The sequence below is a fragment of the Drosophila mojavensis genome, unplaced genomic scaffold (genome assembly GCF_018153725.1).
Source record: "Drosophila mojavensis isolate 15081-1352.22 unplaced genomic scaffold, ASM1815372v1 contig_136, whole genome shotgun sequence".
Taxonomy (NCBI): Eukaryota; Metazoa; Arthropoda; class Insecta; order Diptera; family Drosophilidae; genus Drosophila; species Drosophila mojavensis.
Genome location: NW_025318667.1, coordinates 11,882,820 through 11,909,149, shown reverse-complemented (window position 1 = coordinate 11,909,149; position 26,330 = coordinate 11,882,820). Strand labels below are relative to the sequence as shown.

General features: G+C 40.8%; 3 protein-coding genes across 3 annotated transcripts; 2 read left to right on the top strand and 1 right to left on the bottom strand.

Annotated features, from left to right (window-relative positions):
- Positions 1–1,336: 1,336 nt before the first annotated feature.
- LOC6585257 (monocarboxylate transporter 12) lies at positions 1,337–20,144 on the bottom strand. The gene is made up of 9 exons (XM_044010757.1): positions 19,850–20,144; positions 12,798–13,177; positions 9,656–9,775; positions 8,994–9,589; positions 8,743–8,925; positions 8,545–8,670; positions 2,773–3,103; positions 2,502–2,702; positions 1,337–2,407 (listed from the first exon to the last, which is right to left on the bottom strand). Exons 2-9 carry the CDS (start codon positions 12,970–12,972, stop codon positions 2,244–2,246), a joined length of 1,896 nt encoding a protein of 631 aa, XP_043866692.1. The 5' UTR covers positions 12,973–13,177; positions 19,850–20,144; the 3' UTR covers positions 1,337–2,243.
- Positions 4,078–7,447, top strand: LOC6585258 (fatty acyl-CoA reductase 1). The gene is made up of 7 exons (XM_002010855.4): positions 4,078–4,694; positions 4,787–4,875; positions 5,632–5,741; positions 5,800–6,001; positions 6,076–6,444; positions 6,945–7,094; positions 7,176–7,447. The coding sequence occupies exons 1-7, from the start codon at positions 4,200–4,202 to the stop codon at positions 7,255–7,257; spliced, it is 1,497 nt and encodes a 498-aa protein (XP_002010891.1). The 5' UTR covers positions 4,078–4,199; the 3' UTR covers positions 7,258–7,447.
- A 2,837-nt stretch (positions 20,145–22,981) lies between the features above and the next one.
- Positions 22,982–24,406, top strand: LOC122757713. Its single transcript, XM_044010856.1, has 2 exons — positions 22,982–22,997; positions 23,060–24,406. The coding sequence occupies exon 2, from the start codon at positions 23,153–23,155 to the stop codon at positions 23,975–23,977; it is 825 nt and encodes a 274-aa protein (XP_043866791.1). The 5' UTR covers positions 22,982–22,997; positions 23,060–23,152; the 3' UTR covers positions 23,978–24,406.
- Positions 24,407–26,330: the final 1,924 nt, after the last annotated feature.

The following is a 26,330-nucleotide window of genomic DNA, read 5'->3' as shown; positions in this document are numbered from 1 at the left end:
AAACAAATCATTTAAATTCCAGACATTCGAATTCGAATTGTAAATAGATCCCAGGCAATAGGCCCTTCGATAATAACACTAGTCAACATGATTGAGTCAATTAGAAATAAAGGTATTATGAGAGCCATTCGAGGTACAATATTTATGGTTCTGGTTCCAGAAAGCATTAATAATGGAACTAGTCGCAATAAGTTTTACTTAATGATCAAGTTCCAGTTTGCTTATTGAACTATGTATATAGTTCGGGGCAGGGTAACAAGCTGAAGTATTCCACTTTTTCTGATAAATTTAAACTAGTTGAGATGATGTTTACCTATTGAATTCATTTCAAGGAGTTTCACAGACTGAACTAGTCCTAATGAGCTGTACTAGTATTACTGCATCCAATGAGTACTTCAAATTAAACTAGTTCCGATTAGCTTTACTTGTAGAACTTGTTGAATTGAGCACTACAAAGTGAACTAGTTCCAATGAGTTGTAATGGTATAACTGTTTCCAATGACTACTCCAAACTGTTCCGAAGAGCATTACCTGTAGAACTTGATCAAGGAAAAAAAATTAACTAGTTCCAACGAGCTGTACTAGTATGACTCTTAATGATGAGAAACTATGCTAGTTCCGATGAGCTTTACTTGTAGAACTTGCTCCAGTGCGTACCACAAACTGAACTAGTTCCAATGAGCTGTAATAGTATGAATCTTTCCTGAGAGTACTAGAAACCAAACTAGTTCCGATGAGCATTACTTGTAGAACTTGCTCAAGTAAAAAAAATTTAACTAGTTCCAATGAGCTGTACTATTTCGACTCTTTCCGGTGAGTACTAGAAACTGAACTATTTCCGATGGGCATTATTTATTGAACTAGTTTCGAGCAATCCAACAGGCAGATCTAGTTAGGAGTGGTCTTACCTGTTCAATTGGTCCCAAATTGTCTTACACACTGAACTAGTTCCCAGCAATATTTCTTATTAAACTATTATAGTCTTAGAGAAGTTGACTTCCAGCTGAATTAGAAATTCATATATAGTCTGCCATCTAATGCTGAGCTGAGTATAATTCTAATTGGATTCCATCTAGACTTTAGTCATTTCCCCACGAAATTGGAATACCCAGAACAGAATAAAAGTTAACCTCTGAGGTGCTTTACTTTCAGTTTATTTAATGATATTTGGCGATCAGTGAGCCACACACATACATATACATTGTGTTTATATATATATATAGAGGGCCATGTGAACTCGCAACGCCTGTTCCCTTTGATTTGCAAATTGCATTTATCGGCTTTAAATTGTATACAAAAACTGAGAATAAAAGAAAAAAAATAAGAGAACACAAAACCAAATCAAATTTCTTGTCTATTTTTTGGTTGACTTTAATTTAATAAATTTCATAAACGTACAAAAAAATTGTTGAGCTATTAAAACTAAAATATATATATGTATATATATATATATATATATGTATAGAGTATAGAGTATAGCTGTGTATGTGGGGAAATCTGTTATGTCTTGCCTTTGTGCATGTCTCTTCTGCTGCACGAGTATATCAACGTAATGCTAATGACAGAGTTTCCAATTAGAAAACTCAATGGAAACACTATAAAAAAGGCCAAGCAGAGAGCCCAGCGGAAATGGGGTCAAACGGGTGTAACCGACGGCTGACTGCGCTGTTTACAATTCCTGTTTGCCAAACTGTGGACTGAAGACTCTGCTGCCTGGCAGTGGGTGTGGCCAATAGGCTTCCATGTGTGTGTGTGTGTGTGTAGGTCTATATGTACATAGAGCTAACTCTCTCATACCCTTTCGAGCACCAATATACTCTCTTCGGCACTGTAAACAGGGTATGCAAGCAGGGCTGTAAACAGCAACAGTTGCGTGCTCATTTGTTGTTGTTGTTGTTGTTGTTGTTGTGCTTTTACCCCAACCCTTTTCCATGTTGGCTATGTTGATTTATAAATAATTTATGTCTATAGCTATGTGTGTGTGTGTGTGTGTGTGTGTGTGTGTGTGTGTTGCCCCGAACCTAAGCCTACTCTTAGTATTGTACATATATTGTCTAACGCACGGCTGCTTCACAATTTCCATACAATTTTCCTTTACAAAATAAAAAACCTAAACTAAAAAAAAAAAAAAAAAAAAAAAAAATAGTCAAATAATAAAAAAGAGAGAGTATAAAATTAGTTTAGATACACTCGTAAATCATACGCTAATGATTTCTAGTCAGGTCCCCGCAGCCGATCCCAAGCTAGCTGAGCGCCAGCTGCTCCGAGTTGAACATCTGCTTAGCCTTGTGCTCCTGGTAGCGCTGCAGCGGCGGAATGGCGAACATGACCAGGCCGCTGATGGCGATCATGATGCCGGCCATGAGGAAGGCCGGCGAATAGGATTGCGTGATGTCGTACATCCAGCCTACGGCGAGAGAGAAAGAGAGAGAGAGAGAGAGAGACATTGAGACATTGAGGCTAGTCTCGCATCAATGAGGACAACTCTGACTGCAGCTCACCTCCAATGGGTGGTCCGATGAAGCTAGCGATGCCCTGGAAGAGCAGCAGCAGTCCAAACGCATTGGTCAGCTTCTCCAGGCCCAGCAGATCCACCAGGATGACCGAGGTGAGGCCCACATAGGCACCAATCGTGAAACCAAAAACGGAGCAATAGGCCAACAGTGCATTGTAATCCTGGCAGAGCGGCACCATCGCAGTGGCTGCAAATCCAAAATACCAGAGATTGCATATCAACGAATATCCAATCCAATTGGAGTCCAATTGGCTTACCCACGCCGCACGCCGTCAGGCACACGTTGTAGATGAGCAGGCGATTCACCCACGGCTTGTCCGCTATGTAGCCCAGGATGATGCGGCCCACGGTGTTGGCGACGCCAATCGAGGCGATCAGATAGCTGGCGTCCTTCTTGCTAATGTCCAGCGTCTCCGCCTGGGAGACCACGTACAGGTAGGGCATGTTGAAGCCGATGCTCGTGCAGAAGTTCGACACGGCGAAGATCACAAAGATCGCGTCCTTCAGCAGCGAGAAGTTCATCATTTCGGCGAACGTGTCGCGCGTCTCCTTCGAGCAGCTGATGCAGCCGCAGCATTTGGTCATCTCCTGTAAACGGAACCAGAACAAACCGAGCTCAATTATGGGTGACCTCTTCTTATAGCTGCATAAGATATAGATAGAGTTTGAGATTTACGTATATAGACAGTCTATTTCTCTAGATTTTCTTAATTCCCTCTACCTAATTGATGATGCTGACATTTCAGGTTTTTAAGCAGTTGAGTCTGTACAATGATTTCGGAACTAGTCAAAGAACTTGTTCTGCCTCTATAAATACATAATCAATTAAGAACTATCTCTGTCTGTTTTCCTTAATGATCTATGATCAAAATGTATCTGGAACTATTTCAGCGTCTAATAATTCTTGGAACTAGTAGCCTTTAGTTCATATTTGAGTTAGATTCCTTCGCTGAGGTACTAATTATTCCTTGGAATTAGTTCTTTCTGTACGGTTATTGCGAAATAACTTAAGCAAAAAGTAATTCACTTGAACTGGTTCAAAAAAAGAACTTGTCACAACTTGTACAGTGTTTATCCCCTTTGGAACTAGCTCACTAACATAATATACAAAAGATATATAGTAAAGAACTGGTTCAAGAAAGTCAACGAGTTTCATCTGTGTTAAAAATGAACTAGTTCAGTCTTAAACATGATCATTTTTATTGAACAGATGATGCACTTCTGTTCATTTTAGCTAGTTCATTCCAGAACTAGTTAATTGAATATTTCAGCACTTTCGGAACTAGTTCATGCAACAATTTTCTCATTTTTCGGGTATCGCAGCACGAGAATGGGTTTCAAGGTCGCATGCCATACGTAACTCCCAGTCGGAGCTCGAGTGCCTCCATTGCGTCGTTCAACGGGGCGAGCTCCACATGCCCGACCCGAATATATGTACATTCATTGCAATGCGCTCCATTTAAGTAGCTCATGTGAGTTTAACGACCGTTGACCCAATGAATAATTTAACGGGCTGGCAGTCGCGAGTCGCTAAGCCGGCGCTGCCCATCGGTAGGGCTCAGTGTGTTTGTGATCGCGAGACGGACAACAACGGGAACCCTAACTGGACTCGGAGTTGGAATCGGAATCGGAATCGGAATTGGAATTGGAGTTGAAGTTGAAGCTATAGACATTTGGCCCGAGAATGACACAAACATTGGGCGAGTTCTTTGAGGACAGCGAGATCTTTGTCACCGGCGGATCGGGCGTGGTGGGCAAGGCGCTGATCGAGAAGCTGCTGCGCTCGACCAATGTGCGCAGGATCTATGTGCTGCTGCGCCCGCGCGGCCAGCTGAACGCCGAGCAGCGGCTGGCCAAGCTGCGCGACGCGAAAGTGTTCCAGGTGCTGCGCGCCCAGAAGCCACAGGAGCTGAACAAACTGATTGCCATTCCGGGCGACGTCTCGCTGCCGCAGCTGGGCATCGATCCCAATCACTTGAAGCAGCTCGACCAGGTCTCGATTGTGTTTCACTGTGCGGCAACGGTGCGCTTCGACGAGCCGCTGCGCGTTGCCCTCCAGCTGAACGTGGGCGGCACTCTGGAGGCCCTGAAATTCGCCGAGCAACTGCGTCATCTGCGCATCTTTGTCCATGTCTCGACCTTCTTCAGCAATCCGTATCTGAAGCGCGTGGAACCCAAGGTTTTTGTCAACGCCAAAAGGGTGTTTCTAGCTGCCCCCGTCCACGCCCACTTCGCCCCAGCTAAGCTCTTTCTTGTTCTTCCCCATTGCAGTGGTATGGCTCGCCCATGGACTGGCGCCTATGCTTGCGTCTGCTGGACGAGATCAAGGACGACAATCTCCTGGACACGCTCACACGCAAGTAAGTTACACAAGAGGCAGCTGAGTGTGACAAAGCATTGACAAAACTGTATGAAGTGACTCTAAAACTGTGCTCAATACTATGACTAAATAGATCCACATAGCAGATGAAGAGCAGAACTTTTACCGCACGATTTGCTCAATTCAATAACTGTCAAACTGTAACCAATTCAGTGTTGCTCTATGAGGTGACTCTAAAACTGTGCTCAATACTTTGACGCGTTATACGCCGGTTGATCCGTAGAGCAGAGGAAGAGCGGAAATTCAATCATTTCCGTAATTCAATGACTGTAAAACTCTAAATAGGCTTTGACTCTAAGACTGTGCTTGATACTGTGACTATATAGACATGATGATCCACAGAGCAGAGAAAGTATGGAAATTATACGTTTCAATACAATGCAATCCAATGGCTTTAAAAGCGTAATCAGGACAATGCTTCTGAAACTGTAACCCAATGTGACTTGCTTTTCCTCTAGAGAGAGAAAGGGGGTGTGTAAGAGAGGGAGAGAGCGTAAGTGAGAGAGAGAGAGAGAGTGTTTGTAAGAAAGGGACTGCGACTGTGACTCTCAAACTGTGAAGTTCAAAGCGAGCCGTAACTCTGCATATAGAAAACTTTCTAGTTCTCTCCAAGTAGAGCCATACTGAATCTGAGCATCTGAATCTGGTAGCCTCCAATTACCATAAGACACACCAATCAACGGCAGTTCACTCAATTGAACCTCAACCTAATCCACTTTCTAATGCATTCCTCCAGATTGATTGTGGGCTTTCCTAATACCTACACGTTTACGAAGAATCTGGCCGAATCGCTGATAAACGATTATCGCACGCGCTTGCCGGTTATCGTCTATCGGCCGTCGATAGGTTTGTGTGGGCCGCTCTCGTTGCTCGATAGTTGATAATCTCTAAAGTGTTTTGCTAGTACTTTTCGCTGTGCGCGAACCGCTCCCTGGCTTCGCGCCCTCGCTGATGGGCGCCATGGGTCTCTTTTCGCTGGTGGGTGCCGGCCTGCTGAAGACCGTCTATATACGCCGCTCCGTGTATCTGGACATCACGCCGCAGGACATGGGCATCATTGGCATGATCTACTACACGAAGTGCGGCTACGAGGCCTACCGCGAGGGGTGAGTAGACTCTGTGGGATGGCAAGTGCCCCTAGCGAATAGCTCTTATGGAATCATTCCTACAACTGAAACAGTACGCCAAAGGAGCTGCTCATATACCAGACATCGTCGAAGACACACATACCGTATACGTTCATCCAGATGGCCTCGCACATGGACATCAAGAACCTGTGGTACAGCGCTGCCTTTCTCAAGAACCTGGGCGTGCCCGGCTGCCACTACACGGACAATCGTTTCGTCTACAAGTTCCTGTTCATCACCAAGCAATTACTGCCGGCTATATTAGTTGACCTGCTGCTGCGGCTTTTCGGCCGCCCACCGGCACTATTGGCCATTCAGCGTAAGCTCTACCACACGCTGGAGGTAATGAAGCCCTTCTTGTTCAACAACTATGACAGTCCCGGCGTAACGGACTTTAAGGGCATGATTGAGGAGATCAAAGGGTGAGTGATCTATCGATCGAAATGTGATTTACAGCCTCAACGATCCCTGACCTCAAATCTTAGATCTTAAACGTTAAGATTTCAGATCTCTTACCTCAGAGCTCTGATTTTGTATCCCTCTTCTGATCTCTGATCTGTATTCTGATCTGTGATCTCTATTTTGATCTCTGATCTTTGATCTCTATCTCTGAGGTTTCTTATCTCTGAAATTTAATCTTTGATCTCTGATCTTTGATCTATGACCTCTGATTCTTGTTCTTTGATCTTTGATCTTTGATCTCTGATCTTTGATTTTTTACCCCTGATCTTTGGTCGTTGATCTCTTATCTGTGACCTCTGTTCTTTGACCTTTGATCTTTGATCTTCTATCTCTGATCTTTGATCTTTCGTCTGACCTCTATTCTGATCTCTGATCTATGATGTATAATATGTGACACATAATCTAATATGTCAGGTTCCTTAGCTAACCATTAATTATTATTTGTCTTTCCTGAATACAGCACCGAGTTCGATATAAGCTATGAGTACGAAAGTGCGCATGACGAGGAGCGCCTTACAAACGCCTGCAAAAATATGATCCAGAGTATACGACATGATCTGCTGAACGAGGATCCCAGCACGTTGGCTCGAGCCCAGATGATAATGCGCATGTAAGTTGCTCTAGATAAGAAATTTTATCTATATATACATATACATAATTTCTCTATGATTCTATGTATTTATATTCGCAGCAAGAATGCTATCTATAATGCATTGCGCTTATATCTGCTCTATAAGTTGCTCAGATGGCTCTGGTTTCACTTTCTGGGCTAGCCATGGACGACATTTAAATCTAAGTTAATACTTTTTTTTTGTTTTTTTTTTTTATTAAACTATATAATATTCTTGGGAATATGATTGCCTAGCGATAAATGCAAAAGTACAATCCGAATGCTTCTATAATAAACTTTGGAGACATTCAAAATTATACAGAATTTCAATAAATCCTGATATTGAAAACTAACAACTGAGTGGATTTTCTCATGGGTGGAACTAGTTCGGAAAGTGATCACAGAGATATAATTGAGTCGAAGCTATGTTTTCAGTGGAGGTGTGAATTAATATTCATCTGAGCTTCAGTGTATCTCAAAGATACTTGAAACAATTTCAAATGTGTCTTAACGATACGTTCCATATATTTACGTTTAAATACAGTTTATTCAATATAGCTCGAAAGCTCTGCACATTTGGAATGTATTGTGAAATATACAATACATATATATTGATACGCTTTGGGTGCATGTTTTTCATTTTCATATGTACTTTGCTAAACAAACAGAATGAATCTTTGAGATACTTTGTATCTGATACTTTATATCTGATAGATCATTTTTATGTAGTAGATACTTTTGTATCTGATAGATACCTTGTATTTTAGAGATACTTTGTATCTGATAGATACTTTGTATCTGATAGATACTTTGTATCTAATAGATACTTTGTATCTAATAGATACTTTTTATCTGATAGATACTTTCTATCTGATTGATTCTTCGGCTGTCACTTTACGATTCTATGCATTCCTACTATTCAGCCTAGATCTGTGGCTTCTGAAGTCTGATCCTATCCCGACTCGAGTACAGAAAGCAATGCAGATAATTTCGGCTATTGTATCTGACAGATACAGCTACAGTAAGCACTACTCAGATACATTGTATTTTCTGTCTATAGCCCCATTTCTGGCCCTTGCCTAAGCAGCCTCTGGCATTAGTTGACTACAAACATTTCGTTACATGCTAAATTCAAGTATATCAGTTCAAGTTATCAAAAACTCTATTCCGACCTAGATGAGTGAACCCGTGGCTAAGCCTAATGCCTGCGAACCGACGCTCCGCCAGCGTCTGGTCCAGCGATTCGGGCACGCACTGCCCCGAGGCAGGGAGGGAGACACAACTCTCATGAGGATTCAGTTTTTGGTGGTGCGCTACCTGCTCGCCCTGCTGCTGGTGCTCTATGTGGTGCTGCTGCTGGAGGAGTATCGCGCGCGCCAGCCTCACGCGTGAATAAAGTGGAATCGCACGAGCCTATATATGCATACATACTATGTGTGTTTGGTCTCACCTGACTCTGGCCCAGCGGATGACTCTGTCTTAGGGAGCCGTAGCGCTTGATGACGCCGGAGCCGGCGCGCGAGTGCGAGAGATCATTCCGTGAGCTGGTGTACTCCGGTATATTGTGCAGAGAGCCCTGTAAGGAGACGCGTGAGTTGAGTAAGTTCAGAAGACAGAGAGAGAGAGAGAGTTGTTGTCTCAGCCGTACCTGGTAGAGCGCATCCGGGCGATACATGGTGCCGCTGGCGCTGCGCTCCCGATGCGTCTCCCGCAGCGGCGTCAACTGCGGCTGGCTGGCATAGGTGCGTCCCAGATCGTCGTTGCTGTTGCTCTTCACCGCGATCGGCGTATTCACCGACTGCCCGTTGATCTGGCCATTCGAATTGTTGTTCTGCATGACGGGATCATGGAGTGATGGAGTCAGGCTATAGCTGGAGAGGATTGAGCTGCGATACTCACCAAAGTGGGCTTGAGATTGTGGCCGACGCTGTTGGAGCGGCAGAGTCCGTTGCCACCGTTGGATGGCGCATCGAGGCGCTGCGGCAGCTGCAGATACTGATCCGTGGCTGGCTTCGTTCCAGTCACCTGAGCCTTGAGCGGCTCCAGTTCGGCTGGCGTCACATTCTGGTCCATGATCGCTGCTTTTTTGTGCTTGCGCGCTTTGGGCCGTGGCGCCTCCAGCGGCCGGAACATGGCACCGAATATGATGCAGTTGAGGACGACGCCGCCAATGATGAGCATCGCTCCCCGCCAGCCGTAGGTGCCAATGAGCAGCTCCGTCAGCGGCGCAAACACAAAGGTGCCGAAGCCCGAGCCGCACACGGCGATGCCCGTGGCCAGCGAGCGACGCGCCTCGAAGTACTGCGTCACACTGACAATGGCCGGCAGGTAGATGAGCCCGAAGCCCAGGCCCGTGCCGAAGCCGATGGTGACAATCAGCGTGGCCACGTTCTGGGCGAACATGCTGACGATGATGCAGCCGGCGGCCAGGATGGCGCCTGCAATGGTCACCGTTCGACAGCCGTAGCGATTCACAAACGACGAGCTGATGGGACCTGATCGAAGCAAGCAATGCAAGGGTCAGACGAGGCCAGCGTTTAGGGCATGGAATGGGAGCTCACCTGAGGAGAATGTAACGCCCACCATTATGGAGGCTATCCAGGCGGTGTAGCCGTTGCCCTCATTGAAGTACGTGAGAAACTCGTTGTGGAATATGCCAAAGGAGTAGGTCATGCCATCGGCTAAAATATGTAGATACGTCATATCATTTAGTATTGTTAGCCCTTAGATAGCTCGTAATTCACCAGAGATCTAGGCATCTGCCTGAATCTATGGGTACGGGGTTACCGAGGCCATATCTAATATAGTGCAAATATATATAGTGCTCAGCATCATTTGTATCCTAATCTCTATCATATCTCAAGATACACGTACTTACCGTACGGGAAGATAAGCCTTCTATCGAATGGGTTAAGTTGTCAAAGATAAATGTAATCAGATCTCTATAAGCTACATATATCTTTCAGCTAGAATAGAGGTCTCTCTAGTATATCAGTTTGACAGAATCTAACGCAGTTCGATATTCCAAACTGTTAAGGTAAAATGCCGTAAGATCTACGATTATATTCCTATTTTACTAATTCCGCTTTTCGAATATGCTACGAGCTTTGCCACTTAAAGCCAATCTTTCTCTCTCTTCTCCTGTTGCTACGCGCCAAAGAGAAGCCCCAACAAGTAGGCAATCATTTTTGATGTCCGCGAATTGGCTTTCCAGACGAAATTCAGTTTTCGCTCGAGATTAATAAAATTCACCAAATATCTATATATATATACATATATATATAGCATTAGTCTTTTTTGTGTTTGCCTTTTTTTATTATACCCTGAACCCATTGAAAATGGGAAATCAGGGTATAATGGTTTTGTGAAAAGTATGTAACAGGCAGAAGGCGGCGTGGCAGACCCCACAAAGTATATATATTCTTGATCAGGGCGACGAGCTGAGTCGATTTGGCCCTGTCCGTCCGTATGTATGAACGCGTCGATCTCAGAAGATATGAGAGCTAGAGACTTGAAATTTTTTCCTAGGTCCGTGTATATCACGCGCATATCAAGTTTTTCTTTTTATATCGATAACTACTCCCGATATTTTATTATCGATTAAAAACCTTATCGAAAGCTAGTTATTTAATTATATCTCCTACACCTTTAGAGCTAGAGCTTGCAAATTTTAAATGTATAATATATATATACTTATATGTATTTTATATAATTTCGATTTTTATTGTTATTTACCCCCCACCCCTATATCCACCCTCTCACCCTCACCTTTGTATAAGGCGTATTTCAAGTACTAGAAACTTGTGCTTTGGAATGTACATACATTTTCACCATATGATTACGCCCTGAAAGTTTCATTAAGATTGTACGTCTAAAAATTAAATTATTCAACAAATAAATTCTTATAATGTTGCCCACACTACAGCGCAGCCCAAGCGCAGTCGCTGCTTACTGCGCAGTTAGCAGAGCGCAGGCTTATGCGTGCGTGTGGATGCATGTGTATGTATGTGTGCATAAAAATGCAGAATTATTAGAATATCAGATTAGAGGGTTCAGGGTATCTTCTAGTCGAGCAGTCTCGACTAGAGTCTTCTTACTTGTTTTATTCATTTTTTATGTTGATTGTTTATCAGTCACTACCGTTGACACTTTTATGGGCCAAAACTAGTCGAAGATAAGGCGCACTGCCAATGCGAAGCTTCTTATGGCGTGCCAGTTAATGGGTCGATAAGATTGTGCTGCCAATTGGCCAATTACCCAAATTAATGGTTATGTATTAGCCATTACATGTGTGCCAAGCCGCGTGTCCTTCGTACCGGCTCGTCAGCTACGCCCATATCTATAGCTCGATTCCTATCGTAAATCAACAACTAACTAAGTTTTATGACTAAGTGGTAATCGGGCGCTTGGCTCACAAATTTGATTTGCACGATTAACGCGCGTATTTATGATGCCCATGATTCGTAAACTGTGCAAGGTTCTTATATATCTCTGCATATACATATATTCCTATGTATGTATATGTATGTGTATATATTTATAGTTTTTCTACATTTTATATGGCTTTATGGCTGCGGCTCCAGGCGGTTGCCATGCCGATTGGCAACTAGAATTTGGGGCAGCAATTGATGCATCAACCACAGATATTTTTAATAGATTTCAATTCAAAGCGTTTACAGTGGATAAAAGCTGATAATTACCCTATATAAAACGTATAAATTTACATACAGCTGCTGAATCGTAACCGCAACTGAAGCACATTCGAAAGGGGGAATTTTCCTTTTTATATAGTCACATGTCAATTAATTACTAATTAAATTCGATTTATTAATGTGTATAGATTTTATTAAGTGTTAACTCAATTGATCTATTTACAAATCTAAAAGCACGCGCTTTGCACTTGCCGCCATTTTATGGCAATTGAATGGCCATCAAATGAGCTGGACTCAAAATGGCGATTGCTTTCATTCAATCCACTATCGCGATAAGCTGTTATCGAACTACAAGCGCATCTCTATACAAATCACCGCTCTTCTATGCGTGAGTGGAGCAAAGACGATAGTTGAGATTGAAGGAGTTTCTGCGATTATTTGTTATCGAACATGAATCCTGAATCGTGAGTTCAGCTATGACGATGGCTTATGTATTTTTATTAAGACTGCGATAGCTCCATATCGAATTAAAGTTCTTGCTTCTCTAATTGTTCTTTAATAATCATTATAAGTTTGTAATTAGTTTAATAGAGACAAATTAGTTAACTTTCATCAGCTTCGACTTTGCTAGACGAAAATACCATAGATGTTGATAGTGGCTTATCTATTCGATTCTAGATTAGGCATTAGCTATTCAGGTGTACGAGTGCTTTCAGGTAGAGCAGCCTGATAGCGTCTAAATCAATTAGATTACACTCAAAAATGTTGTCGATAGACTATATTTATATATGTTCGTATCAAATCTTAACTAGATTATAAATCTGATTTCTTGCAATCTTTGGAATTTGTAGTACTACCTGCATGAGGTCTACATTGGAGTGCTTGACAACGAACTGTGAGCTAGTTTATAGAAAGGCTTCAACTAAGAGACATTGAGCATATGTTCGACTTGTCCTTATTTGTAGACCTCGCATTGCCCCACTGTGCGCATCCTTTGAGCACTTGTCTCAAGTGCGCGTATTGGCTAATTGACTTTTGGATGAGCACTTACTGACTATGTGAATCATGAACGAGCCAAAGACCACAACCCAGCCCCAGCCTCCGTCTGGGGGCGTGGGCATGGGATCCATATCCATTTCACATTGCCCATTGCCATTTCCGTTCCCGTTATTCGGCTGCTGATGCTGCTGCTGTGATTTTCTGCGTGCTGGCGGTCCGTGAACCATTTTTGTATACTCTCTTGTGCTCTATGGAATGTGGAATGTGTGGAACGTGTTCGTGTCCTCTGGCGTAGATGCACCCTACGACGTGTGTGTATATGTGTGCGTGAGTGTGTCTGTGTGTGTGTGCTTGTGTGTGTGTGTGTGTTTCAGATCCAGAAGTGTTCTTATCTGAGCTGCAATTCCGACTGCTGCGACATGTTGTGCCGGGCTGAAAAATAAAAAGGAATTTGAAGAGCAATTAGAAGCTGGAAAACAAGTAGATAAAGCTGCAAAACTGGAGAACTATAAAAGTATATTTAAGAAAGTTCCAGTAAAAATTTAGATTAGTTATATTTTCTATAAGATAAATCTTAAAATATTGATAACATATCTGAAGATATTCCAAATATATGACTATTGTGGCATAAGAAAATAAATAGTATGCAAAATCAATTCGGAGCCGGTGCTAATAATATAGAAAACATAAAATATGATTTCCTATATTCAATGAGCATACAGTGCTGCCAATTTCGTGGCAAAGCGCCGTCATATCTCGTCATTATTTAGACATTTCAAAATATTTTGATAGTCAATTGCCTTATTGACAATTTCTTAATGCAGTGTCACGTCAATAAATGAGCCCCAACCTGAGCGTTTGCTGCTAGCAGGGAAACCGAATCGAAGCGGTTATCAGGTCGAATCGTCACCCAGTGAACCGTCCGTCAATCGGGCGACATAACGTGAAAATAAATGTGTAACTTGCCAGCTGTCCAGGGAATTGCTACGAAGTCCAGAAGCTTCGATCCCTTATTTATTATTTATTATTATTATTATTTATATTGCTGTTGCTATCAGCAGCCTCTTGAGCTGGGCGATCAACAATGAGAATGTAGGGAGCGATAGATAAAGGGGCGAGAGATGATATGATACGATGCGAATTGAAACCGCTCGCTCATCAAAATAATGTAGAGGGAAAAATACAAAAGTTTTATTTTTAATTCAATCTCATTTATAGAATGGCTCTGGTTATCAGGCCCCCCTCGGCGCTTGTTTTGGTGCCAATAAACTAAATATATATATTTTATATAAATATATGCACAAATATATATATATGTATGTATATGAATTGTGCAAAAACAAGCGAACAGCGCTGATAATCATTAAGCAAAAGCTGCTGATCTATTGAAACTTACTGATTCAGCAGCTATGAGACTGAGCTATAAATGTATCTACATGTATATCGATATGTATTGATATCAATAAATCGATAGCTTTAAATGCAAGTCAATTTATGATGCGATGCTCTAGTGCAAGTCAAATACGACAAAAATCTGTTCAAGCAAAGTGCTGCCCATCGCGTCGAGTGCTCAAGTGAAGTGCTGTCCATGCAATGGAAGGCCATTTGCCTGCATCAACAAGTGCTGCCCATCAGTCGCTGTTTCCAATTGGAGTGCTGCATCATTCAATATCATGCCAATAAGTAAAAATCGCTTCGTCTGCATCTTAACAAATGTAAAAAACATTCTCAAATTACAAATCGAATGCATTTTTCTGCTGCACTTTTCTTATGCTCGCTTGTTTACAAAGTGTTGTGGACTCGTTGTTGAAACATGAGACACGGAATTTGGAAGCATATGAATAAATATATGTATTTATTTCATATATGGATGACTAATGAGCTATAGAGGTGTTAGAGCTAGTGTTATTGGGCTGTAATCCAAGTGGAGCGTGGGAAAATCTAAAATATTATCATTGATATTGGTATTGATAATGATAATGATATGTTTTTGGCTCATCAGTGGATTCTTATCCATAGACCGAGGGCAGCTGCACCGTTGTAACTTGTTCTTCATTATAGAATGGCTGACGTCAGTTGGTTAATCGCATTATAGAGGCGACGTCTGCATAATTCATACATACATATATATAGAATGTGAATATGTATGTATTCTACATAAATTTATATATACATATACATATATATGTATATTACAATTTCTTGCATGCTCAATCTGCATTGCTGTTGTTGTTGTTGTTGTTGTTTTGGTACTTGTTGTTGCAGCCGTCAAGTGAAAACAATGCGCAAAAGTTGCAGCAATGCCAAACGATGATAATAATGACACAATAAATGCACAGCGAGCAAAATAACACAATAAAGAAGGAAAATCAGAAATCAAAAGCAACAATAAAAAAAAGTATATACATATATGAGAATAACAAGGAAATGAGTAGATAGTGACGGCCAGAGAATGCCCTAGTGAAGATAGCTTAGAAGAGAAGCGAAGGCAAAAAGTGAAGAGAACAGGGAAGAGAAAGGACAAAAGAGAGGCAAAAATAGGAAAGAGGAGAAAGAGAACATAAAAGAGAGAGAGAGAGAGGAATGGGGGAATAAGCAAAAGAGAGAAGTGTGAAGATAGAAGCAAAAACAGAGAAGTGAGAAACGAGAATAGAGAATAGACGAATCAGAATATAGATTTAAGGATACAGAGTGAAAAATAGAGAATGAAGAATGAAGAATAAGGATTGGAATGCAGATGAAAGAATAGAGGAGACGAGCAAAGAAGAAAGAGAGAATAGAGAGAATAAAAGAGTTAAGATAATGGAGAAAATAGACTAGAGAAGCGTGGATAATGCATAGCAGAGATAAGAGATATGAGGCTAAAGCGCTAGGCAGCCTGATGAGCGCTGCGCAGGGGCGTCTAAGCTCACAATGGCAACAACAGGAAACGGCGCCAGTGACTCATGAGTCGCAGTTACAGTCACAGTGACGAAGTCACGTCTCGCTGACGTGGAAGGCGGCGTCGAGCTTTATGCAATTAAAGGCAATTAAAATTTGGCAAGGCGTACCTGAGCCGCAGCAGAGAAAGAGACAGAGACAGATGAGATAGAGTGAGAGAGAGATGCACATGGGCTGCCCATGAAAGTGAAATCAAAATTTTTGACCATGACTTTCAGACGAATGAATATATATGTATGGGGATATATACATATGTATGTATATGTACATATATGTATATATTCTAGATAACTGAACGTTGCTTTTAATCTCTTAAGGTTAAGTTAGTTACACAAAATGCTGATTATCAACAACAACAACAACAACAGCAACAGCAGCAGCAGCAGCAGCGGCCGCAGCAAAGATGAAACGAATATTGCGCATACGCAGCGTGTTACTAATTGAGAGATTGAGATGCTTGTGCACCGCCCACTCAATAAATTCAATAAACAAAAAAACAAAAGCAGAGAGAGATAATAAATAATAATAATAATAGACATAGTGCAGATGTAGATATACATAATACATATATATATATATATACATATAAACATTTATCTGTTACTCAACTTAATTATATAGACTTTTCCTTTTGCAATTAGAAACAAGTAAAAGTGCTCTAGTGGTGATTGCTCGACTAGAAGATACCCTGAGCTCAGGGAAGAGCTGATATGGCACTCATTCCGCGCACGAACAGACAGATGGATGGCTGGATGGTTAGAGCTAATTTAACTTTGTTTAGATATATATATATATATATATATATATATATATAACTAAATATATTAAATTTATGGGATCTGCCACGCCCACTACTGCCTGCTGCGTACATTTTCGTGAAACCAGTATACCCTAAATTCACGCTCAGGGTATACAAATCAGTAGTTCAGCTCGTGAACTAGTTTGTTTCTGTTTTTATTATGTATTTTTATGGAACTAAAGTGATAAATGTTTTGTTTTTGTTGAAAGTGCACATCGATTAGAGCTGCCATAAAATGCAGTTGGTATAGGTTTATATAGAAGGTAGATTTGATATATATAAATATAATATATATACATATATAAATATCATATATATATATATGCTATATAGCTTTGAGCTACTCTATGCATTTGATTCTATCGTTGGTCGAATGGGAACGGGCTAAAGTCGATTCGATGTCGCCGACAGGCGGCGAGCGATAACAGCTTCCCAGTTTAGTTGAGTGGGACTTTGCTTGGGTTTATCTAAGGGGCGGGTGCACGCTGACTGCACTGACTGCACTGACTAGGAACCGTTATGCTACGCGAGGCATGCCTCAGGCACACTGACCTATCCCAAGCCGCGGCCCACACACTAGGTGCAATTTGGCAATGGCTCAACCAAGTCAGGGCGGAGTGGGGGCGGGGCGAGGTCGGGGGGTGGTTTTGCTGACTGACAGACTGTTAGATTACTGTAAATGTTGGCAGCCATGGTCGGTCGTTGAACCCCTCCGAAAATGAAACGATAAAAGACCAAAGAGAAGCACAAAAAAAACAAAAAAAAACAAACAACAACAAAGAGTGAGAGAGAACTGCTGAGCGAGCGCCGCTGACTGCTGCATGCTCGCTCGCCAGGCAGGCAGCGCTAAATGTATACAATAATCGAAGTGCCGCGCCCCAAATGGGCGTAACATAGAATCTATAGATTTAGCAAAACCAATTTGGATGTGTGAATTTATGGCGCATTTGAAGACCCCAAGCTGTGTGAGACTCGAAAGGCACTGACTTGCCACGCCCCTAGTGGGTAGACATAAACATTACATAATATATAGTAAGTCAGTGCTTCAGATACAGTTACTATTCATATATACGGTATATATATATATATATATATATATATATATATTGTAATTCGATCCTTTCATTATGTGCCCAATCGTAAAGCCAATATACTCTTCTCATTAACTGAAAGAGTCAAATAGCAAATATGTTGCGAGTGCTAAGTGAGGACACGTGAGAGTGAGAGAGCGCGCAAGTGACCAACAGAGAGCTGCCAAATTAGCCAATGAGCGAGGCGCTTAGGTCGGGGTTCACTTGGCTGAGTCAGTTCAGTTCAGCTGGTTCCGATGGCTCACAAATCAACTCGAATGATCAATGAAAACTGACAAATGTTAAATGGAAATGGAAATGCAAATAAGTGTGCGAGTTTGTGAATGTGTGTGTGTGTGTGTGTGTGTGTGTGCATGAATGACATTTATGAGGCTGCAAGATTTCTAGAACATAATATAAGAGATTGTCGCATTTGTCGCTTTTTTCCTGAGTCTTTGTCATTATCTCATTCTCCCACTCTCTCACTCGCTCTCTCGCTCGCTCGCTTGCCCTGCTGCCATCTCTATCAGTCGGGCTCGCACTTTGTTCATTACAGATAGCAATAATTAGCATTTTATTAATTTACACGCCTGTCACAATAAATGCAGTCGAATTGTCCGGTCAGACGATTTAATTGCATTGGCCTTGGCTTTGATTCGCGCCACATTACACTCTACCTGCCTATCTGCCTACCCCAACCTGGCCCACCTGCCCACCCCACCCAGCCCCACTCGCTGCCAACATTTGGGCCATGCACTTGACCCACTGAAATCGATGCAAAAGCCGACAGTGAAAAGCCTCCTCCTCGCCCGGGCCTTGATGGAACACTGTGGCCTTTTACTTATTTTCCGCATACATACATACATACATATAGGTTTGTATATCTCCATAATATGTGAAATTTATTATCGCTGTTGAAAATAATATTCAGCAAATATACAATCTTGAATAACAATAATAGAAAATTATAATTAAGTTTGTTGAAAAACAGTTGAATGAATGAAAATTAAAAATAATAATATTATTATTATTATTACAATATAGAAAAAAACATGAAAAATTAATTAATAAAAAATAAAATTTATTTTTGAATAATTTAAAAAAAGGAAAATAACAAAAATTATGAGAAGTCAATTGTTGAGAAAAAGTTGAATGAATAAAAATTAAAAACAAATAATAATAATATTATAATAACATACAAAAATTTATAAAATGTGTATAAAAATAAAAATCAAACAAATTAAAAAAGGATTTTTAATGAGAAATCATTTTGAAAAATAATAAAAAAGAAACAAATATATTTTTAAATATTCAATAATGATATTAAAAATTAAAATAAAATTATTAATATTAAATATTAATTAATTAATTCAATATATATGTATAAATACATATATTTTTTTCTTCCGTTTTAATTTTAATTTTATTTAACATACATGAAATAAATTTACGTATTGCAAGAAAATTTTATACCTATTTTTCTACTATATAATAAAATATCTCTATAAGAGATCGTTTAAAAAATTCTAAAAATTGATATGCTAAACAAACTCAAGAACACGTTGATTTAAAATATTCTATTTTCTTTAAATATGTTACATTGATATATTATATATTATCTTATATATATATTTTTATATCATTTGTTATTTCGCACTACATTGAAATAGTACTACGAATATTGTTCGATTGGGAATATCATTATTACTTTCGATAAGCAGGGCAACAATAATAATAATAATAACAAAGTAAATCACTTTAAAAACGCAATCGAATGCAATTGTTATTGTAAAAAAAAAAAAAAAAAAAAATCGATAATGCATGCACAAGGAATACAATTATTTGCACTTCTGATAAAAAGTACTCTGTCTATATGTATGTATATAGATATTCACGATTCTTAACTTGATATGTGAAGAACGCTTATACGACTCGGCATTAGCTTTAGGCAATCGCGCACAATTGGCTCTATCAGGCCTTGAACCCTGTTTTGGCCCGATCATATCAAGCACTTTTACACCGAAGCAGACCCACTCACCTACTCTAAGTGCACGTATATCTATATATATATATGCATATATATATATATATATATATATATATATGGGATATTTTTAGTACGTTTTTGAGAGAGAGATTTTGTGTGCTTTTTCTTAAAAATAGTTGCACAATGTTCGATAGTTCTTAACTAAATGCATGTCGCTGCAAGTGGACGGTGAATTTTCAATATTATTGTATAATGATGCCCTATGGATAAGGTCCTATATATATCCCATAGAGTTGAACATGGCTTACCTTGGCTTTGACTCTTTGTGGAGGTTTTGTTTTATTTGTTTATTTCAGAGTCGAAATTGTTTGAATATTGTTTATAAATTTTCGTTTGCACTTTTAGTTATTTCTGTAATTCTTCTTCTTTATTTCTTTATATGGATCACAAATGTCCTTTGGGGTTCGGGACGAACTTCACTTTGCACTCGTTGCGCGTAGCTGAGCTGCCGATTTGGAACTGAAATCGCGACAACTTTTCAAAACTGGGCGGCAAATCAAATCGTAAAACAACAGCAGCAACAACAACAACAACAATAAAACCGAAACCAAAACAAAAACAACAAAAAATCAGAAACAAATGATTTTGATTTTGATATATATTATAATATTTGATATACTATATAATATCGATATATGTATTGTATATTGTATATATTGGCTCAACTTTAAATTCGTTTGCTAATTGTGCTTGGCGTGTAACGGTTAATAGCGTTCTGCCTCTGGAGTGGGACGGACACACAGCCGTTGCCGTTGTCAATGCGCGGCCGAATGAACAAACAACAAAAAATCAAATAATAAACGGTTCAAAAATCAAGCACAACCAATTATGAGCGTTCACTTGCTAACTCACTCACTCTGCCACTCTCCCACTCTCCCACTCTCTCACTCTGCCACTCTGCCACTCTATCGCTCTCTGGCTCTCTTGGCGCTATTATCGCAGCGCTTCGTTAATGCATATTCTTATCAGCAATAGGAAAACGCGAGAGACAGTGTGAACGAGAAAGAGAGGGAGAGAGGGAGAGAAGGAGAGAGAGAGCGAATGATTTTTGGCGAATTGAAGGAGGAGGAAGGCGTGATGAGGGCAGGGCGGAGCGGCTGCGTGAGCTGTGTGGGTGGAGAAGCTGGAATTAGATTGCCCACGGGATGAGTGTTAGATTTTAATTAACATATGTATGTACATGTATATGTATTTACATATACATATATATAGAATGAGCATACTAAATGCCAAATCTATATATAACTGATAACTAACTATACCTATATATAACATCTGTCTCTTTCGCTCTCGCTCTTACTCTGACATGACAGGCAGACATGCCCAACCTATAGATCGCGTCTCAAAATCTTAAATCTATATAATTCGCAAACCTAGGGTATCTATATAGCACGTCATATATCTGTATATACTATTTTTCTTTCATGTATACTACATCCTCTCTCTGTCTCTCTCTCTCTGTCTCTCTCTTTACTACTTTACTACTATATAAAATCAAAAAGTTCCATGTGGATAAAACACTTTTCTACAGTTTTCGCATATCCTATATGTAGATCGTAAAGTTTTTATAGCGCCATTATGGCACAATCTTTATGGCAGCGTTAAGAGTATTTGCCGTGTCGGTGTGCCACGGATTATAATAGAAACTTAGATTTATTTAATAACAACAAAGTATCAGGTTTTGTAAATCTATTTGCTGGAGAAGCCTGCACAGTGGCACCAGTAGCATGGTCAACAGACAAAAAGCATAAATGATATGAAGAAGAAAAACAAATTGATAACGGAAATTGACAACATTTAAGAAAGCAAATCAAACCTAGATTACAAAAAAAAAATTTCATATCAACTGCAGTTTGCAGCCTGAGCTCGACCCACTGTGCGTGAATTGCTGTGAATTTGTTGGGTAAACTATTTAAAATGGTAGCAAAGTGTAAGGGAAATTGATTTTATGCTGAAGACACATACATATACATATATGCATATACATATGTATGTATAAATACGTGTGTACATACATATATACATATATAAATCTAGGTACACATATGATTAAGCGTTAAGCGTTGGATTCTTTGCTATGAGTGTATTTCATGGAATATGCATACATATATTTGTATGTATGTATGTGTGTATATATATGTGTATGTGTGTGTGTGTGTTATCAGCTCCCCCACATCGGCATTAGCCCATTCAGGAGCGCAGCGGGACGAGGCGCGGGTGCGCAACCCGTGATCGCTGCCGTCACACGATTTACGATCGTCGATCGTTGATCGGCAATCGTCGTAATGCTGCCTGATAAGCGCCATTAATGGAGCTGTTGCTGCTGCTGCTCCTGTTGTTGCTGCTCTTGTTGTTGTTGTTGTTGTAGTTGTTGCTGTCGCGCCTCGCAACAACAGAAAAACAACAGCGATGTAAGACCATCATTACACGAGCAGTTGATAAATACCAGCTGCTAAAATTCCAATAAGAATTCCGATTTCCTATACGAGTACAGTAGTCCCTCGCCGATGGGAAAGCCTACATTTTTAATTAATCAGTAAAAAGATATAGATCGCTCTCAAAAATAAAAATATGAATAAATTAAAATTCTAATTATCCAACATATGTATATTTGTATATACATATATATTATATAGATTCTATTATATACATTTAAAAAACTGTATTTCATAAATGTGCTCATTTCCAATTCGAATAGCGTCTATCAAAGATCCTATATATATATCATTACCTATATTATATAAATTATACATTTCATTATATATAATAGAGCCTACATATACAGAAATCTTAAGAGTTCTTGCTATATCATCTTTTATGACAACATTTACTTTAGAGATATATCTAGTATTTCAATAATTTGAATAAAATATCTCTGAAGATGGAGTAGAAGAAGAAGAAGTCTCATAAAAAAAACATAACCAATCGATAACTCTTGTCGATATCGTTATCCATATTAAGTTCTAGACAGTCAATATGAGCTCAGCGCATAAACAGAAGAAGCCCGCCGTAGCAGCAGCACTTGCCACGCCCCTTGCGGACAGCTTTATTTGCATTTGAGCTAAGACAGGCGATAAGCTGCATTTGCACAGCGATAGCAAAATATCGATAACGATTGCATGCGGCAAATGCAAATAGAGCGAAACCGAATACAGCGGAGAGGGCTGAGGGGTGAAGGATGGGTGGATTGGAGATGGACAGCAGTGAATGGAGGCAGCAAAGACACAGCAAAGCAAATACTGAGGCACAGGAGCGCAGCTGGGCCTAACCGGGGCAACGTTGATCACATCGCCTTTGCCTTTGATGTTCGAGCCGTCGGCTCAGCTGCTGAGCTGAAACTGGCATAGCACAAGTCGGAAAATCGAGGAGAGACATAAGTTGCTCCATTTCGTTTCCGTAAGTGAAGCAAGTGAAGCGAGAAAAACAACTTAAATTTACATATATATATATATATATAGACACACATGTGGCGAATTGATATATTTTGATGCAGCCACGCCCACCAAAGTCAACACCACGACGACGACAACAGCAACCGGACTCATCTGAATATGGAGGAAGAAACTAAAGGAAACAATCTCAACTGGAGCTACCGGCTGAACCAGCCACAGCCACAGCCACAGCCAACTGCCACGCCCACTGGCAACGGTAGCGGTGACGGCATCGCCGCCGTCGCCGTCGCTGGGGATGTCCCTGCTCGAATGGTCGACGATAACCGCGCGCCCACAAATCCAGTCGAGCTCTTCGCCTGGATCTGCGCCCAGAACTTCCCGCAGCTGGAGGACGAGCTGCCGCCGCCCGGCTTCGATGAGGTCAGCGCAATGGAAGACACCGACACCGACTCCGACTGCGACATCGACTCCGACTTTCGCTGCAAGTGCTGTGACAGGCTGCTCTTCAGCCTGGACGCCAGCCTGGAGCAGCGCAGCATCGGCACCCAGACGGCAATGGCTGCGGTGGCTGCAGCAGCCGCCGCCGCCAGGCAGCTGCGCGCACAGCTGCTGGCTGAGCATATTCGCGACCAAGTGGACGGGCAGACCCAAACGGAGGAGGGAGGGAACATCCAGGAACAGCAGCAGGCGCAGGATCCGGACCCAATCGAGTCACCGCTGCTGGCCGCCATCCGGCGATCGCTCAGCGTGCAGGTGCGCGGACGTTCGGTTTGGGGCATGCTCAAGGCACTGCTGGTGATCGTCTCGCTGCTGCACGGCTGCTACTGGATGGGCGACTGCATCTGCCGTTTGCCCATGCTGCGAGATCTGATGGATCGTGCTCAGTTCATATGCACACCGGCTCCGCCGCCGCCGCCCCGTTCGCTGCCCACGTTCATCTGGGGCCAGCTCTGCCGTCTGGCGCGCAAGCTGCACATCGTTTAACCGCGATCCGCTCCTGGACAGAACGATAGATCCCACATTAGTTGAAGTTATTTTTGAAAAGCGGCGCACAGTTATTTTAAGCCCACAAATACACATGAGTGTGCGTGCGTGCGTGTGCATGTGTGCATGTGTGCATGTGTGTGTTAGCTTAGCCCATTTACAATTTGTATTGTTGTTGTTGTTGTTGTTGTGTTTGCATTCAGTGTTTGTTCGCCCAAATCGACAACAACAGCTGAGAATCGTCCACACAACAATTAGATATGTATTCGTATTCCATTCTGGTGATAACAGCTCGGACAGCAACTGAAATTTACACACACACACACACACCACACACATGCATATATATATATTTATCTGTAAATGTGAGATGCAGCAGCTAGCAGAGATTATTCACGCCGCCAATAAATGCAACAACTGTGCGTCAAATTCCATTCGAACCAATGCCAATGCCAATGGCCGCCTCCTTAGCCTGCTTAGCCTCTGTGGACCCAGCGGATGCGATAAGGCTGGCGACACCTTTTACATACATTCGTGGGGGCACAGCAATATATGCATCTATAGCGTTTCATTGGTCCATTCACCTATTGCCAAAACGGAACTGGAACTGGGCAATAGAAGAAGCACCTGCATATATGAAGCCAGCTATCGGTTATCGTTATCGGCTGTCGGTGATCTCAGGTGGCCTAAACAAAGCGATACAGAAGTACTGCCGATCGCTTAGGTCACTTAGCAACATTCTTGTTCACTGTTATGTCAGTTATCGTTTATCGATTAACGCTTATCGGCGAATCGCCGTCTGCTTGGGAGTTCTATAAGACCTTTTAAGCGTTAATTCAAGGCGTAGTCATTTGAAGATATATGTATTGCTAAAATATCGATTATCGATTATCATCTAACGGCTTTGGCACCTTGCTGTTGGTTTAAAAACTTCCATAAAGCCCACCGAGTGCAACCTCAAGGTGCATACTCTAGAAGACTCACAGCATATACTTTAGTCTCAGTTGTCTTGTTATCGGTTATCGGCTTATCGGGTTAAGGGCCGTGCTTTTGCCGCATTCCATTTCTTATGCTTGCACAGTAGTTGACTATTTATTTAGTGCATCTCATAAATGACTTCGACTACGATAAGATAGGCTTCTCCAAAATTCACTTTTACTTGCTGGCAATGCTCGACTTGAAGTATACCCTGTACACAATATTGAGTTTTACCTTGTGGCAATGCTCGACTTGCAGAATATCCTGTACATGTTTAATGACAAAAATTAAAGATCTCTAGCCATAATATTCTTAGAGCTATCCTTAGTCGGAAATGATCGATATATATATATATATATATATATATATATATATATATATATATATGTACATATGTGTTAATTTGTATTGCCAATATATTCTATATACGTACATATGCTGTTCCTTCTATTCATGCAGAAGATAGTATTAGCTCATCTTACCCATTCTTTCTGCTTCTAACTCCAATGTATTATGCCCTATATATACATCTATACCATAAAAACTAACCGAAACAAATAATAAACGAAATGTGTTCATTCAAATCACATGCTTCAAAAACCACAACGGCTCATATAAAATACAACAATATATAGATTTTCATATATATTCTATGTATTTATATATATGTTCACATATGTATGTCATATATGTATGCATGTTTATTTAGTTTGGGGTCTGAGGTCCGCTTAATCAGTGAAACCCAAAATAGAGCTAAAACTAAAGCACGTGAGCTAAGCTTCAGTTGCGCTGATCGCTCAACGGCTACATATGTACATATATATGTACATATAATATATATTATTATTAATATGTATTATTATTCCAATATCCTGCATAGTCGAAATTCAATGGTTTTAAGAACAATGCCGAACGAACGTTACGTAAATAATGCAGTCAGAAGAAATTGGCAAAAGTTTAAAATCGAAATGTATTTAATTAAAATCAAATTAAATATACATTTTCAATTCAAAGTGCATTACATTTAAGCTTTGTTTATTGATGGGATTATAGTAAATTTCGTTTTCCTCTTTAAAGTAGCTTGCAATTGTTGCTGCTGTTGTTGTCAATCAGTTGTCATTGTCATTTGCCGTTATGTTCCTGTGCAGTCAGCATGAAAAACAACTTCAAGCCATGCCATCTCGCGGCCCCTTTGACACGCCCACAGAAATAAAATTCATGCAAATTAACTGACAAAACGCTGCAGTGCACAGATACACAAGCAAATATATCGATATTAATATATATGTATGTATGTGTGTAAGCACTACCATGAGAGTGTAAATGTCTGTGTGTGTGTGTGTGTGTGTGCGCCTGACTATGCACTGAATAAACA